Here is an 18,508-nt window from a genome sequence, read left to right as displayed (position 1 = left end):
TGATTATTTGTCCAGCATGAGCTTGTGCATTAAAGCAAAAGTACTACTCAAAGACAAATAGCCATTGCTATACACTCTATGTGATTTTGTATGAATGCTTAACCTTCTTGAATTTATTTCAGACAATTTCAGCCTTCAGTGAACACATCACAACAGTGCTTAGTTTTGATTGTTTTTCCAAACAATTACCATTATCTTTCCCGAGTCAGGCCAATTTTCAGCATTTGAACCGAAGCTGCTTACTTCATTTGAATCGGTCCGCCGTAATCCCGCACTGTGGCTGTCTGTCTGTGATAGCTTCAAATCTGTACTCAGTTAAGTGGCCTAGCTGTTGTCAAACTATCATACAAATACCTACAATGTATTAAAAATAACAAGAATTACCAGCAGAGTGTTGACTTGATACGACTGCTTAAGAAGAGCATCCGCTAACATGTGATGTGACTTTGTAAGCGTGCCTAGCCATGGTTTGTTGTGAGTTTGACAGACTTGCATTGGACAGACTCCTTTTAGTCTGTTTGACAGCTTCATGCTAAATGTCCTGTCGCTGTCAGCATCGCTCTAGACTCCGACATGATAAATCTGCCGGCTGATTAAAAGCATCGAGCTCCGGTGGTGTGTGACTGTGTTTCTGCTAAGCTGGTTTTTTCGGATAAATTAGGGTTCCTCCTGCTTTTGATTTTCAGGATTTATTTTCAAAGATTTTATTCTGTTTTATTTAGACTTAAGAAAACTCTATCAATAATAAATGCGGGTGTGAAAAAATGAAAGGGCCAATGATGTAATCGAGTCTTTTTTTTGAATACTTCTAGACACCGTGGGGAGTTTTAAATGATTCTTCATCGATTTTTATTGCCTTTGAAACTGTGTGTGATGGTAGGAGACCCAAGTAACACCAAAGCATTCTCACTTTTCTTCTCCTGTTGCTATATCATAAAAACTGTAGCCTGAAGTTTTGTGCACAAAGATTTCCTTTATCAGGTCACGTGATATGATTAAATGTTCCAGAACAGCAACCAAATTTAAATAAAACAAAATAAGACTTTATCAAAAACCAGAGGATGTTGTCAGATATATTTTAATTATCTATGCTTGTTACTTTTGCAACAACAGCTCTTCCACATCTGACTTCGCTGACACGAATTTTCATGAATTTCCAAATATCTGCAAATAAATAAAGTTATTTTAAGTGGTTCCACAAATAACCTGATGTTTTGGGGTTATTTTTTGGGGGGGGTGGGAGTTTCTAAAGTCTACACAGATGTCAAGGAAAAGGGACGGTGAACTTTTAAACCAGAATGTGTAACACAGTCCTGTGGAGTGAGAAGTGTACCGATATTCAAGGACAAAGGTGACGTGCAGAACTATAGTAACTGCAGAGAACTAATGCTGATCAGTCATCTTATGAACAACTGGGAGAGCGATATTGAAGCTTGGTTAAGAATAGAGATGATGATAACTGAGCTGCAGTATGGCGTCATGCTGAGAAGGATCACTACAGATGTGATGTTTGCTTTGAGAGTGTTAATGGAGAGGTATAGAGAAAGTAGGGAGCAGGTGGAAGAGAGCCTGGAGAGGTGGAGGTATACGCTGGAGAGAAGAGGAATGAAAATCAGTAGAAGGAAGGCAGAATACATGTGTGTGAATAAGAGGAAGAGAGGTGGAAAAGTGAAGGTGCAAGCGGTAGAGACAGTGAAGCTAGATAAATTTTAAATACTTGGGATCAGCCATCCAAAGCAACGGACAGTGCACAAGAGAGGTGAACAGGAGAGTCCAGGCAGGGTGAATTGGGTGGAGACAACTGTCAGGGGTGATGGGAGACAGAAGAAGCAGCAAGAGTGAAAGGGAAGGTTTACAAGATGGTGAGACATGCTGTGATGTGCGGTTTGGACAGTTACTGGGGCAGAGCTGGAGGTGGCTCATTGGGAGTGACCAGGATGGAAGAGAATGAGGACATCAGAGGAACAGCTTAAGTCGAGCAGTTTGGAGACAAAGTTAGAGAGGGAAGGCTGAGATGGTTTGGACATGTGCAGAGGAGCGACGGTGGCAATGTTGGACAGATGAAGTTGCCAGACAGAAGGAAAAGAGGAAGACTGCAGAGTAAGCTTCATGGATGTAGTGAAGGAGGACATGCAGAAGTTTGGTGCGACAGAGGAGGATGATGGGGACAGGGTGAGATGGAGCCAGATGACCAATAAGGTTGTGGATGGATGGATGGCACAAACACATTTCTGACCATAACAAAAATACTGGATTAAATTTAAATGGTAAATGGTCTGCATTTGTATAGCGCTTTACTAGTCCCTAAGGACCCCAAAGCGCTTTACACTACATTCAGTCACTCACCCATTCACACACACATTCACACACTGGCAATAGCAAGCTACATTGTAGCCACAGCTACCCTGGGGCGCACTGACAGAGGCGACAGAGGCGAAAGGTCAAAGGTCAGCTTCAGTGTGACATGACGCTGTGCAAATAGGAAATAAATCTATACAGAAGGTGAGCTTGTGATTATATTTCTGAGTTTGGTAAACACTGGCTGATGATTGTAGAGATTTTCTGTGATGCTCGGTTGATGACGTTGATGATGTTAGGAATGCATCCATGTTTTAGAATTTGTCGCTTCTTTGTAGCCACAGCCACATTTGAAGCATGCCTGCAGTTTTGTTCCATTAGAATTGGCTCGTGAGCAAATACAGGAAGTTTTATTCTGTCTCGGCGAACTGACAAACCAACAAAAAGCAAGAAAACACAGGTAACAAAGCCAAGTAAAATCAGTTTAACCTGACATTTCATCACTATATATATGTTCTTATATATATTTATATATAAGAACATGTTGGCAGAATCAAACGACAAAACCGAGATGGTAATTCTATTTCTTTTTTTGAAGTTGGTCCATTATGTGTGTCTTTATAACAGTGTTCCCTTCAGCGTACATACTGACAGTAGAGAGATGAATCATGGGGAGGGTTTGAGGGAGGCGGTAAGACCCAGAGGAGGAACATAGAAAGAGAAAAAGAGAGAGAGAGAGCGAGCATGAGAGAGAGGTGGGAGGAGAGAGGAGGAGGGACTGTGTTCACTCTCAGCTCTATGCCTTGCAGCTCGTGGAGTTAGCGCGCCAGTGTGCGTCTCAGCCTGCCAGCGCGAGTGTGTGCTTCGGTACTTCGCCGTGTGCGCGAATGTGTGTGTGACTCCGGCGCTCTCTCTGCGTACGACAGGTGGAGATGACATGACTGCGCTTGAGAGGAAGAAAGGAAAGGACCTGTAAGGACTTCACAAACACGTTCACCTTTTTTCTCCCCTCCTACATTCCCTCACACACACCTTTAAATTCCTGCACTCCTCAGATGTAGGAAGAGATAAATTGTTGTGTCTAGGAGTGTGTGTGTGATGGAATGGAAATGCTCCTTTGCCAGCAGCTTATCACTTAAAGTCTGACAGCTGGCGTGCACAAAGGACAACTCAAACACGCAGACACACACAGAGGTACTCACTGCTGTTTTTGATCCCTACAGACGTGGTCAGCAAGTGTTCCTGCGTCCTGACGAGAGTTCAGCTCCAGCCCTGAGTGCCAGACAGTCCACCACGCTGTCCGAACAACTCCAGGTAGGATCTGCTCTCTTTTCTTCTCTTCTCTTCTCTTCTTCTCTTCTCTTCTCTTCTCTTCTCTTCTCTTCTCTTCTCTTCTCTTCTCTTCTCTTCTCTTCTCTTCTCTTCTCTTCTCTTCTCACACTGCCTGAAAAACAGGATGCAATATCCTCTGCGCCCTATGCCCTCTATTCTGTTTCATCTTCCTTTCAATTATAAACAATACTGATTTTTTAAGCATTTTCCTCCTACTCTCCAGTTTTCCCAATATAAAATCTTATCATCCTTTTCTTTGACCTCCCTTTAACATCTGTCGTCCCCCCTCTCTCTCTCTCTTTTTTTGACCCTCTCTATTTTTTTTTTTTTTTTTGGGGGGGGGGGGGGGGGTTGCTAATGATGACTTTTTGTCTGTGGAGGGTAAGTTTCAGCTCCTGTTGCTTTCTCTCTTTTTCTGTTGATTGAGTCACTGAGAGGCTTTATTACTTCTCTGGATGTGTGTGTGTGTGTGTGTGTGTGTGTGTGTGTGTGTGTGTGTGTGTGTGTGTGTGTGTGTGTGAGAGAGAGAGAGAGGGAGAGAGAGAGTGAGTGAGGGGGAGGTTGGGTGGGGGGATAAGGGATGGAAAGATGAAACATAAAGCAGCTATAAACATGAAAGGTAGGAAATTAAAGACAGTGCCTTTTTTTCAATGGCAGATGAGCCCTGTGCACCGTAGTCTCTGTTCACTTGTGGTGTGCTTGTTTGCACGTGTGTGTGGGTGTGTGTCTGTGTGTCTGTGTTTGTTTTAGGCTAACAGTTAAATTGCCGCTGTTTGTTCTTGCGTCCCCAGTTCAACAAGCCTCGTGTTGTTTCATCTTTCCTACTCCCCCCTGCATCCTGTCGTCCCTACTGCTCCTTATTTTGCATTTGTATGATTTATGACACGCAGATGCATAAAATCTAAAATTGCTACCCTCTGTTATATTCACATGTCCCGTCAAGCATAGTGTTGGGAGTGAAATTAAAAAAAGGAAAAAAAGAAAGAAAGTTTGATTGGCTGCCAGTGTTGACATGTTGTGCTCAGATTCAATTACCTAGATATATGCTCACAGGGGTGCAGGTGCATGTGCAGTGTCACACACGCGGGTTAGGTGATAAACATAAAGAAATGCTTTATCCGTGTCGGTGTTTCTGAGAACAAAGACGTGTTGGACACCTAAACATGGGTCTGAAAAATCCACTTTTTGTCCACATGTTGCTTCATGTAAAAAACATTACTACCTTTTGTGTGTTTGACTGCAGCGACGTACTTCTTTTATTCTTGCGGCTTTCATTCGTACACACCTGCCTGCAGGTACGGTATATGTGTATCTGCCTTTACGCTGCCAATGCATTTGTGCGTCAGATGTCCACGTACGTGTTTCCGCACTCAGGTCACATGGCTGAAAGTCCTGTCCAACTGCATTCCTCCCTTACAGCCTGTTTTGTTTGTTAATGGTTAGTTGTCGTCACCCGTACTGTAATTCCTTGTGTGATTTGGTCTGGAGGAAGCGTAACGCCCTGCAGGAGGACGACCTGAAGCGTCACAGTTGCTACAGGTTACAAATGTGCATTTTAAAGGGAGAGAAAGTCTTTGCATTCATTTTCTTGAGTGCAGTTTTGTCCACAATAAAGTATTTTTGTCACACCATGGATCTAACAGTACTCTGGATGGCAGATAAGTAGGAGCTGGAGGGGTGGAGGGCGATTAAGAAGAACCTCAGTGTTCGTATCTCTGCTGTCATGCATGAGATTTGTGAGTTTATACAGTAATGGAGTAAAATGCATTCAGTTATATGCTGGCTTGTACGTGCCTGCGAGACAGTGGGGCAGTAAAAGCAGCAGACTCATCTCTCCTCAGTCTCCAGTGAAACAGATGTGAGGATTAGTTCATCAGGGAATCGGAGGATATTTAACAAAATAATTATTTTCGTGGATTCTTCTCACTCTCCACTCCACTGGGTGTCTGTGTGTCAATACAAATGATTATTATTATCATTTTGGCTTCATAGATGTTTACACTCACACAAACATGCTTCACTCCAAAGTCTCTGAAGTGTTTACGTACACGTCTGCGAGCTCTGTGACTTTCACCAAGTGCGTGCAGAAGCAACACTTTGGGCAGGTGTGTTCATTCACCTTTCTCCTCCAGCTCCCAGTTATCCGCTATCCTTGTCATTTTCTCATTTCTCTGCACAGATGTTTCCACGTTTTCTTCTCATTTAGCCAAAGATGATGGGCACGAGTTAAAAGCAGGGGAAAATTCTGCACTGAATGTTAAGGTGGAAGAAAAAAAAGCCCATTTGAATTAAAGAAGAAAAAAAAAACCTTTAATTATTTCTGTGTGTGCGTGAGGGGATTTGAGTGTGTGTCCCAGAACTCCATACACGAGCTCCCCTGATAGCTTGACCTTAATGACATGAAAGTGGTTCTGCTGAATTGAGTAGGTTTAGCCCACCGGGGTTTTGCATTGTATGGTGTTATAATTGTCAGTTTGGGGAGCGAGGGTTAGACTCTATGCTCTGACCTCACCGCTGGAAGAGAAAGCTTTCTTATGGGGATTAAAACATGACTATTGCATTAGTTGCACTGGGCATGTATCTGCTTGCTCTATGTGAGCGTGCTTGCCCTTGAGATAAAAGTGTTAATCTGATCTGACGACAAAAGTTTAAGAAAACCATTTTACTTGTTGCTCGCGTAATGTGAACTATTTTATACATTTTTACGTATTCATACAGTCTGATCTAGTGGTTGTGGGCAGATCCAGGTGTTCACTGTTCATTTGCATACATGCAAAACAATAAGACATAGAGCTGAGCTCGCGGTAAAGCTACTGACGCACTGCTCTTTCACTATTAGTTAAAATAGCTTGTCTTATCTCTTTATTTTAAGCTTAGCTTATACTCCAAAAAGGTATTTATTTAATCTTGAATCCTCTTTTGGAACCAGTAGAAGGAATCACTGAAAAAAAAAAATCCATCCACAGTAGCCAGAGTCTGATGCAAAAAGTCGCTAATATCCTGCTAATATCAAGCATTTTCCTTTTGAAAGGAGACATGAGGAAGCAGCACTGTTACCCTTAAGCAACTGATGTGGCCTTTTCAGCCTCGTGTGAAACCTCCAGAGTGTATTTCTTCTTGTCTGACTTGATTTTATCCTCAATAATATACCACCGATGCGACATGGGGCTGTAAGCAGCGAACCTGGAGCTTTATATTCAGCGGATTCATCCAAATACACACACCGCTGATCCCATTGTTGTTGATCAGGCAATTGAAACAAATCGCCTCAACTGGTCACAGAAGACCAGTGACCTGTGTGTGTGTGTGTGTGTCGCTGAACTGCATGTGAGGTGGTGTGGGTGTGCCGCTGCATGGAAGGTGGATTGTCAGTCATCTCGCAGCGGCAGATAACCTCGAATTACATGACGACTCAAGTTACTCACGAGCATTGTAGTGAGAATATTTTAAAGTGCTCTTCATATAGATGATGGCAGAGCACAGAGTGCGTGTCTCATCGCCTGCGTGCCTGCATCTAAATTATACCTCATTTAAATACTTTAAATTTTAAAGTCTGCAATAATGCATTAAATGTACCTCACAGTTACAAATCCAGACATATATAAAGCTGTGCCACAAATAAGGAGACTGCATCATTTTACATGATGAGAAGGACGTTTACATGCAGCAGAAACCACATGGAGATCAAATTACATCTGGAGGATGATTTGCTTGCTATGTGTGTCTTGTACATAATATTGTGGAGTTCCACATACTCGCAGTCTTACAGTTAATATCCAGCACGTATGAGCTTCTGCTCTCGGTTTTATTGCGCTGATCGATTGTGGCACAACTGAAACTATGGGGAGCAGGATTCATGAGGTTTTCCAATTCCCGACGCAGTATTTCGATTCCAAACCTCGAGGGACTCTGTAATAACAGGTAGGTGTGTCATGCATGAGCAGTGGCTGCAGCGGCGGAGAATGTGCAGTGAGGTGACAGCCTCAATCGATTGCCCGTTCGGTGAAGGCAGCAGGCAAGCTTGGTGGCTCATTAACTGATGTAGACAGCGGTGCTCGGTGAGCTTGTTGCGTGATTGCCTGTGGACTTTGTTTCACTGTCTGTAAATGTTTTGGAAAAGTACAGTATTGGACCAGACAACAATAGTTTGCTTTAAATATTAGGATTCTGTGTATGCTGTGCTCTCTGCTGGGAAAGAAACTTTTCAGTGAACTTTACTCTCATGGACGTCCATTTTTCAATTTGATTGTGTTGTGCACAGAGCAGCACCAACCTGTGCATGATCAAAAACAGAAACCCTCCTTGTAGCAGAATTACTGAACCCGAGGCTCAGAGTAAACACGAAGCAATAATAAGCTGTTTAATTAAATCAAACTCAGCAGATATTCATTTGTACAGCCTGTGTTGTTCTGCTTTGATGTTTTAATCAAGGACAGTTTGAGTTTGTTTGCAGATCAAACTTCGTAGTGTGTGTTATACTGTATAGCCTAAAGGGAAAATACACCACATTTCTTTTTATTGCCTTTTTGCAGGTGTCAGTTTGAAGTTTACACACTATCATTCTGTATCAGTCATGTCATTCGTAGGTTTCATTGCAGCAATCTTAAAACATTCATCCTTGCCTAGCCCCAAGAGGAAGGTTACCTGCTTTGGTTGTAATAATTTGCACTGACAGTCTTTTACTCTAATGCAAATGAAAGAATCCAAAAGTCATTAAGAGAACTGATGAAATGTTTTAATTAAAGGTGCCTGATGATGTGAGCCACAACTACAGTAAGTTGTGCAGTGCTCAAAACACTTAAATCACACCAGAAGCTGATCAATTAAATAAACAGGTTAAAAATCAACATTAAAAACCGATCTGACTTGGATGCACTTCGGACGGCATCTGGAAATGCTCCTGATGGGATGGTGGATGGTGTCCTTGGGGATCTCCTTCCAGACATGGATCAGGGTATGAGTTAGCTCCTGATCAGTCTGTGGTGCTATCTGTTGGTGTCAGGTGCACCAATGTAAAAACTCCCTGAAGTTCTCATTAGATTCAGGTCTGGGACAAATCAGGGCTAGACAATGGCATCAGTGCCTCCATCATTCAGCGCATTGTCCTGCACCAGGAGGAACCCACCGCTAGCGTAAGGTGTGACAATAGGTGAGGATTTAATCCTGCTAACAGTAATCAAGCTACAGCTGGCTAACACATGGAGGTCTGTGCGACCCTCCAAGGACGTGCCCTCCCATTCCATCGATGACCCACTGCCAAAACAGCTGGATGATGTTGCAGGTACCACTGTGGTCACCACGTTGTCTCCAGACTCTTCATGTCTGTCACATGAGCTCAGTGTGAATCTGCTCTCATCTGTGAAGAGAACAGGGCGCCAGTAGTGGACCTGTCAGTTCTGGTGTTCTCAGGCGAATGCCAGTCGAGCTACACGATGCTGGTCTGTGAGCACAGGTCCCACTAAAGGACCTCAGGCCATCGTGCCACCCTCATCGAGTCGGTATCTGACAGTTTGGTCAGAAACATGCACATGAGTAATCTGCTGGAGGTTATTTCGGGCTAGGTGATTGCCCTTCAACTGCCCTGTCCAGCTCTCCACGTGTAACAGCCCAACTCGGATATTTCTTCTACACTGTTGAGACAAATACACCTTTTTACATATGGATGTGCCATCCTGGAGGAGCTGGACTACCAGTATGGGCTGCAGGCATGATCTCATGCTACCAACACTGACGAGGAAAAAGCAAAAGAAGAGGAAAAACACTCAGGAGGCTTAAATAATAAGAAAAATTATCTATGGGCAGCAGCTGCGAGACCAAACAACTTTTTTGGTGTTGTGTTATTGTCGCCTCTCTGTTGCACCTGTTATCAGTTTCATTTGCTTCAAAGCAGGTGAAATGAACTCACAGTGTTTCGTGCTTTCTAACTGGACAGATTAACACTCCTGAAGTTTAGCTGTGTTATATTGTGATGATCAAATGTTCCCTAATATTTTTGAGCTTTGTAGTGAGTGCTATACTCTCATTTAATATAAGTGATTGTTTTCTTTTACATACTTACATTTTCAGTGGCTACAAATATCACAATACCTTTACTCTACAATTTTCACTAACAAAATCAACTTTTACTCATACTAAAACTTTAATAATAATGTAATTTTGGTTAGTAAGAATTAACCAGAGTATGTGGTTGAGGTATTTCTACCTACTTTACATAGTTTGGTTGTTTAGTCCTGTGGCTCCCAGATGAAGATTTTGGAGCATGGTTGAATTTATGTATTTTTACTTAATGATGGTTGTTTGGAAACTTTATATTATTAAAAAGTAAAGTTGCTTCAAACGTTTTTTTCTGCATTGTTAAGATAAAAGATTGTGCTTTTGCTTATTTGCCTTCTTGTCCTGCTGTGGTGGCATTTCTCCTGTAGCAGGGCTTTCTGTGGCTGACTGATGCAAATCCAGACAGAGGAGAGAGGGTGTTTTACTTTACAGGGGCACAGCAGTGTTGCATTACATGCTGTACGGTTCAAAGCAATGAGAAGAAATTGAAGTTCAGACCATCAGGCTTCGCCTGCCATGGCACTTTGAATTACACATTCTGATAAACGACCTCGGACACAAGGGCACCTTCACTCCACAACAACCCTCTGCGTGCTGTATATATGCGTTGTGTGCGTGCGCATGTCAGGGTTAGCGCTTTTTCCTTGATAAATGGACTGTATTATTCAGAGCTGCTGAATTTTATCTCAAGTGGATCCCTGTGGGGCATTGAACAAGCTCTTTCTCCTTCTGCTTGCATGCGCGTGTTCACATTCCCACAGTCCGCTACTCTCACATATCTGCAGGTAAATATGCTGTAAGGCTGTATATTTGTTGTCCAGGCACCCTGCTGAGTTGCAAAACTCCAAAGAGAACGAGTAGGCATTCGAGCCCCCCCTTTCATTCAGACAGAAAGGTGATAATCACGACACGTTCTTTGTCAGCTGGCAATGTTGATATGACGAAAAACAAGGCAAGCGGGCACGAGAGCTTCCAAAGACTGCAGCCAAACACTACGAGGCCACAAAAACTGTTGCCGTGGACGGTTTTCATTAATCACATTCTTGCATTTTAATTGATTGTTTCGCCTCTAATAAGGTTAGAGATGAGATATAGTTGTTCTCTAATTGCAGGCTTGTTCCTCAGCTGCTCTTGTCCTCGTGTTGAAGTGCTTTGGACACTGACTCTGAACCCCAAACTGAGGGCTGTACTACGAAGCACAATTTCATCATATCCAGATAACTTCAGGGTTTTCTGTGCTATGAAGGCAGTTCACTTCTTACCAGGTACATTGCCATGGTAACTTAACCTGCTGTGGAGCAGGTTATGTTGGAAGCTCCATCCAGGGAAATGTCGTGGCCTAGAGTTATTAATAATGTCCAATGTTAGCATCAGGAAAAAACAGGGATGCTATTAGCACGAATATGTGATCCTAAAATACCTTGGACCTTATTATTAAATTTGCACATAGAATAAATTCTGTTTTATATTTATTATTTACTCAGACTACAGCTGAAAGAATAAAAACTAAGCCCATCTTTTAAATATTACATTTATGAAAAACTCAGTTATAATCCATCTGATTTTCCTGTGTCCTTGCGAGAGAGCTATGATATTGATAAGTCTGTAAACTTGCACATTCATTATTTTTGCTGGCTTTTCTTCCAGGTTTCATGTTAATGTGCAGGGAAAACACTGAGCTAACTTAATGAGTTGATAACCAGCTTTATGTGACTGATGCTACAGTGGGGTAAAGAGACTCCTGAATGATACCCTGGGGATGCTGAACTTTTGTTGTTGTTCATTTCTGGGCATTTATTTAATATAATTTATTTAATGTAGAAATTAAGGTAGGCAGAGATCAGGGGAGACTGCCTTGCAAGAAATGGTCTTAAAATAAAAATAAACTATAATGTTATTGTAATATAACATGTATTTTTTTCCTGCAGTGAACATGACATTTCTTCTTATTGTCCCTCCAGTTTGTAACCTGTGGTCACTCACTGGGTTTTAACTAAACAGAGCCATTATTACATTGATTACCAGCCACAGGTCTTGTGTTTTAGAAACTGTGGGTTTTGTTGCCTGTGAACAACAGTTTTGTAATTGGACCACTCATACATATAAACATTAATTAGTTTAGCAAAATATTAAATTAATTAGGAATAAATTAATTTTCACAAAGCTTTTAACAGCAAACCTGTCCACACCAATAAAAAAAATTGTAAATATGACATGAAAGTAAAAATTGTGTCTTAATTATTTCTTCACCTCTGCCCCGACAAGAACAAAAAGGAAACGGAGAAGAACTTTGATTTATTCAGCACACAAAAATGCTCCCCAGGGCTCCATAGACTTTACTCATATCCGTGGATTCATTAGCCAGTGATCAAGAGAGAAGCATGTAATCCACGCTGCTTCTCGCTTCCTCAGATTTTGGTACATGACATCGTTTGCTGCTTCTTAAAGCTCTCTAGCTCTCATGTGTAAAGAAATGGTATATTCACCCAGTGAGATGTCAGTTTAAATTGTATGCCTGTTAAGAAGAAATGATCTATTCGCCTTTTGCAAAACCCACTTTGCAGTAACTGACCCCTCTCTGAAGCTAATTCGTCTGTGGCCTTGCCACAGTACAACAAGAAAAGTGAAATTGTGAGGTGGCTTTATCTGCCTCCAGGCGCATTCACCACTTTGAGCAAAACAGAAGAAAGAAACAAGCGGTGAGTCATCATTCACCTCATGTAGGCAGAAAGGATATAGAGAAGTTGTTCTGCAACTCTTTCTTAAAGTGATCCTCTACCCAGAAACTCTTTAAGCAAGTACAGCAACAGATACACCTTTGCAGGCTTTCACGGTGCAAGCTGATGTTAGTCAGAGTTTAATTCAATTCAGTCCAAGGTGCTTTGCATTGTGAGGTAAAGATCATACAATATTTAAGAGGGAGTCCCAGTAATCTGATGATCCACAGTGAGCAAGCAGAGGGTGATGGTGGGAAAAAAGAACTCAGTTTTCATAGGAAGAGACTTTTAAAAGTAAGAGAAAAAAAGCCTAAAAACCAACAACAAACAGGAGAAAATACAAGCTATGGGAGAGGATAGAAAACAGTTAATGGTCTGCCATAGTGGCCCCACAGTATGCACATGGCGAGTGAAAAACTAGGGAGTGGAGGAAAAAGTTCGGTGCATCACGCCATGTCCTTAATAGCCTGAGTCTGCAGCTCCATAACTAAGGGAGGTTTGTGACCTCGGTCAAAATGGAAGGTTTTTAGCCTCATTTGCTACTTTAATGATAAAAAACCAACTATGTGTTGCTTAAGATTGCAGGAAAGATCTGGCAGTAACGATATTTTAATGTCAGTTTCTTCAGATTTCTGACTGGCACATTATTAATAATATAACTACACACAGAAAGCTATAAGGGCATGTTCGGGTGTGTTCGGTCAGTCCAGAGTTTGGTAATGAGCTGCAGTCGGTGTTTTTGCTGCATGTCTGAAAAAATATAAGTCATGAAAAGTTAAAAGGTGGACGTACACATGCCTCATCGTCGGGTTAGTCTGCAGGGAGAATCCAATTAACATTTCAACATCAACAAAAACTTAAGGAACTGGTCTCAGTAAAACTTCAGGTGATTTTAAAGTAGTTACTCCAGGCTGCAAATGTTTGAATTGTATTATCCTTGTTTCAGGCAGCAGGCAAAGAGTTCTACTGACGTTTCAGGGTTTATTGGCCCTGCAGTTTATAAAATTTGGTCGTTTTTGTATTTTTATTCTTTATTGCCTGTATTTTAGTCTACTTAACTTGAGTTTATTCAGCTCTGCTGGTTGTACTGCTTTCTTACTTCGCCAGGAATCTCTTGTAAAAGATATTTTTAATTTCAGGAGAGTCCTATTTTCCTCGTTAAATAAAGCTTAAATAAATAACATGAATTTCAGAGAATTATGAATCATTGTTTGGACGCTGTAAGTGTGAGATGAAGTGCAGCATAACAATACATTACCCTTCTTTCATCAAAGCACCAAAGCCATTTAGGCTTTATGGGATTTCGTAACCAAAAGCTGCATGTGCGTCCATCACGACCACTACATTTTTCTTATTCTATTTTGCGGATGGCAAAGACATCCTGTAATATTATATAATGTAAATTTAGTTTACCAGGCAACAAAAAGCATGCATATATAAACATATGTCTCACCTTTTTCTATGCTTCTTGCTTCATCCCACTCGTGCCTATGCCTCATAAAAACAACCTTTTTTTTACTCAAGAACTGTTCGCTAGTTTATGAGCAACGGCATAAAATCCGAAACTTAAGGTGGGTGGCCTGCCCACGTTTCTTTTCCAAAAAAAAAAAAAAAAGTAGATGGTTTTCTGTTCATCTGGCATCACTGCAGTAGCTTAACGCCAGCGAGGCCAAGTTAGATAAGGATGTGAGTGCAGAGGCAGAAGAGAGCAGTATGAGTAATAGGTACTGAGAGGTGGATGGATAGATAGATAGATAGATAGATAGATAGATAGATAGATAGATAGATAGATAGATAGATAGATAGATAGATAGATAGAGAAAAAGGTGCACTTTTCTCTTCACTCTTCATTTCCCTCCTAATGTGACACGGTGTGATTTTTTTGTGGCTGTTTGTGTGTTTTGGTGCTATTCTCATTCTGTCCCATTCAATTTGTGGGCCTTCCATTGTGGTAATAGACCATTACTGAATGGAGACTTGAATAGAGGGGAGAATAAAAGCCAGAGGAAAAAAGAAAAAGAACTGAGGAAGTGGGTGAAAGAACAGCAGGAGAAGAGGTGTCAGTATGTGATTTCCCCAGGGGATTGAACTAAAATAGAGGGGCGTGTCCCTTTCTTTCTGGGTCTCTCACACTTAGTTCCTGTCCACTTGCAATGTGTAGGTGCTTGTGTGTGTGTGTACTGTATACGCCTATGCAGTGTACTGTGCCACTTTTCAGTGTTGACCTTTATATATACTTCTAACATGCTCAAATTTTCCTATCGGAGAGATTTCAGTATGTGTATTCAGATGTGAGGGTGTAGGCGTTTGTGCGTGTGTGGGTGCATACATGCGTGTCTTTATGTAGGTGTGTTTTCATCACTCCACCTTGTTAGATGGTGGTTTACTGGCCTACGCGATTAATCCGATTCGCACCGATAAAAGAGATCAATCCTTTCACCTCCACACAAACACGTCGATGCTGCACACGCATACAATGATGCACTCAGAGGTACACTTAAAAATTTCCATAGGCACAGAGGTCAACATCCCCCAGGCTTATGTACCTTTTACTCTAAAAGCTCGGCTCTATCAGGAGGAATACATCGAGACATGTGAGTGGCTTTTAGACATCCCTGTGGAGAAACTGACAGTTAACTGAGGGGGAAATATGAGCTTTTAGATCCCTACAGACGGCCAATGTAAAAATGAGCCGTGTTCTTCTCATCGGTCTGTCTGAACACTGATGTGCAGAAAACTGCATGTTTGTTTGTTTTTTGTGAATTTAACGCTGCTTTGTGACTTTGCACATCTTACATTGAATGCAAAATGCAAAGCACCGTTATTGCATAAAAGCAGTTGCCTATGATTACAGTTTAGAAAACCTTATTAATAATGAATAACTTTAAAAAAGGGATATCTGAGTGTTCTCCTTGTGTTATTGTAAGCTAAAATACAATAAAAAAGAAAAAGAAAACGAAGGTTCTCAAACTTCTCATGCTTGGAAAGATTCCCCAAAATACTAAAAAGGTTTATGCATAGAGGGGGGTGCAGACATGCCAAGCCATGCCTAAACTTGTTTACCTCTGTAATGGTTTGAGGATTGCTACATCCAAACCGACAGTAAAGAGGCTGTAATAGAGTCTTGAAGCTGCTTCTCTCATAAAAGATGAAATAACTGAATCGAGGGATAATGCAAATTTCTTTATCCTCAGCCTTGTGTTAGTCCCTTAAAATGATTGTCTGCTGGAGCTTCTCATCATAGCATTCACAATAACAGCTGTAATTCTTTGCAGCTTAAACCGATTTGGTCTCTTTTTGCACTACTTGATCGGCATTTTAAATTAGTTCTGTGACAAAATGCGCTGACCCACCATTTGATGGCTGACTAACTCTAAAAGACACTCTATTAAATAACGAGATGGTGTCATAACAATAGAGCATGCAGGATTTTACACTTTAGGCCACTTTATTATGTACACCCTTTAAACTCCTCGTAACGCCATCCGATGGCAGCAACTCAGAGCATTTAGGCATGGTGAAGACGACCTGCTGATGTTCAAACCGAATGGCGGGACAGCGTCAGGCTGATAGAAAGGCAATGGTAACTTGAGTAACCACTTGTTACAACCAGGTTGCAAGCAGAAAAAAATCCCTGAATGCACAACACATCAAACCTTGAAGCAGATGGTTTGTAGCACCAGACAATCGCACCAAATGCCATTTCTGTCAGCTAAAAACAGGAAACTGAGGATGATTCGAAAGACATCGCTTGCCTGGTCTGATGAGTCTTGATTTCTGCTGTGACATTTCGATGGTGGGATCAGGATTTAGGGTAAAAATAATAATGATAACAACATATAATTTATTGATCCCTGTGGGGAAATTACTCTCTCTGCATTCAACCCATTCACTCAGTGGGCAGCTGCAAATCAGGCGCCCGGGGAGCGGTGTGTAGGGACCTACCTTGCTCAGGGGTACCTCAGGGTAGCCGTTCAGTGGATTTGAACCCCTGAAATTCCGATCATCGGACGACCATGCTACATACTGAGCTATCCCTGCCCTGCAACAACATGAAAGCATGGATCTGTCTGGGAACCTTCAGGCTGTTGGTGGTGGTGTAATGGTATGGGAGATATTTTCTTGGCATACTTTGGGCCAGACTGAGGTTTGTTTCAACACCACAGCCTGCCTGAGAATTGCTGCTGACCATGTCCACCCCTTTATGACCACAGTGATTCCAGCAAATACTGCACCATGTCACAAACCCCAGATCATCTCAGACTGGTTTCTTGGACATGAAATGCCCTCCACAGTCACCAGATTTCAATCCAGTGGAGCTCCTTTGAGATGTGGTGGAACGGGAGCGCCTCATCCCTGAGATCTGGAAATGTTTCCAGGGTCTTGTTGATTCTGTGCTGTGAAAAACTGAAACTGTTCTGAAGGTAAAAGCAGGTTTTAGCAAGGCCTAATAAAAGGGCCAGTGTTTGGCTATAGATACACAAAAAAGTAATCCCTTTGAGAGTAATGACTCACAGTACACTAGTGTTTGATAGCATTTTATTTTATTTTGCTCTGTTAAGGAAGTTTTATGGTTGCAACCCTCCAGCAAAGCCACACACACTGTGATGGTAAGAGGAGGCCAAGTTCGAAGATTGTGTTTAAAAAAAGTTACTGGTAATTGCTTGACAAATAATTTGCAGTAGTCTCGATCTGTTGCTTTTCCACCTCACTGCAGCAGAACGCACTGCACCATTCTCTTACTATCTGCAGATGAAGTCTGACTTTTACATTTGGAGAAGAACTTTTATTGGGATAAGGATGTTGATCACAGTCTGAAGGCCAAATGCCAGGGAGAAAAAGAAAAATAAGAGAGCTTCCTCTGTGTTACAGCTCAGCGCTCAGTCTGGCAGTTCATCAGAGTTTGAATAAGAGGTGTAGCCTCCTGCCACCGAGTGTACTGAGGCATCACCATCGGCATTTGAGTTGTATGAAGGCGTCTGTAAAGAAGAAGTCATTCAGCACTGGCGACGCTGCATGGCATTTTAAAAAGGATCCGGTGCCTCAGGGCGTAGCCACCGTCACCTGCAGTGCCGGTACCGAGGTCTGTTCCTCTGTGCCGCTCTGCCTCTGAGTAAATGAACAAGTTTCGCCTCTGGGCAAACAGATTTACATCACAAATAATGAACAGCTTCAAATTTTGATGATTGCTGTTTTAACAACTTTTTCAATTAAACTGAAAAAGTTTGAACATTGATGCTGAGAGGACATGATTGAATTGCCTCTAGATGTTTACGCGGAGTAAGAAAAAACAACATTCGGTGCTCTGTTTTTATTTATTTATTTATTTGGGGCATCATTCATTATTGAGCTAGGGGATGGATGTGTTTAATTCAAAGCTGAGGTATGTATGTTATGTAAGATAGACTTTTGCCTTCATTTTAACTTTTCTATTGAGGACATGTATTGTGCCTTCGAATTGAAACTGCGGCTGCGTTACTTCAAGGTTGGATTTCTTTTGCTTTTGTTTGGCTTCGTTTTTGAAAATCAATCTTAAATTGCATTCCTACCAGCATTATGAAAGACTCTAAATTGACTTTCTGTGAATTGCAGAGAACTATGAACGGTATTTGTTTGTGAAAAATGCCTTTTGTGAAAGTTTTAGTTTACTAAAAAACCCCATGGAGTGTGTAAAGTAATGCCGTAAGTCTGATAAAAGGGGACTTTTTTTTGCTAGAAGTAGAATAAAAAATAGGGTGAGCCCGTCATTAAAGGTACTTTAACTTTGAAGTGTTGAAACTACATTACAAACACTGCTACCTGGGTGGGCCATAATTTACTGGATGCTAATTAGTAGCCTTTATCACCTTTAAAGTGGCATGGCAATCAGTACATTTGCTCCACAGAGTCAAATTATCTGGATTATAATTGCAGATATAGAATGCTTCAGTGAATCAGAGAGAAAAAATATCAGCACAGCAAACAGAAACGTCATTAATATAGAAAAACAGAGGCCACTCGTAGTGATTTGTGATGCCAATTTAATTCCTTTTCAGCGTTTATGTTGTGTTGTCAAAAAGTTGACAAGTAGTTGCTCGTTTTTTAATCTTCAAACATGTTAACTAGTC

General features: G+C 41.5%; 1 protein-coding gene across 2 annotated transcripts in view; it reads left to right on the top strand.

Annotated features, from left to right (window-relative positions):
• pde2a (phosphodiesterase 2A) overlaps window positions 1–18,508 on the top strand; it is a 172,877-nt gene that overhangs the window by 49,548 nt on the left and 104,821 nt on the right. The window contains exons 1-2 of one of the 2 annotated variants that reach the window (XM_082503219.1): window positions 3,090–3,270; window positions 3,522–3,612. In XM_082503219.1, the coding sequence (XP_082359345.1) occupies window positions 3,236–3,270; window positions 3,522–3,612 (126 nt within the window). In that variant the 5' untranslated portion in view covers window positions 3,090–3,235. Of the gene's footprint in view, window positions 1–3,089; window positions 3,271–3,521; window positions 3,613–18,508 lie in introns of those variants that run through there. The other variant, XM_082503218.1, reaches the window with a different exon arrangement.

Source organism: Aulonocara stuartgranti (genome assembly GCF_965226115.1).
Source record: "Aulonocara stuartgranti genome assembly, chromosome: 14".
NCBI lineage: Eukaryota > Metazoa > Chordata > Actinopteri > Cichliformes > Cichlidae > Aulonocara > Aulonocara stuartgranti.
Note: the sequence above shows the minus strand (reverse complement) of the source record. Positions and strands in the feature narration are given on the sequence as shown.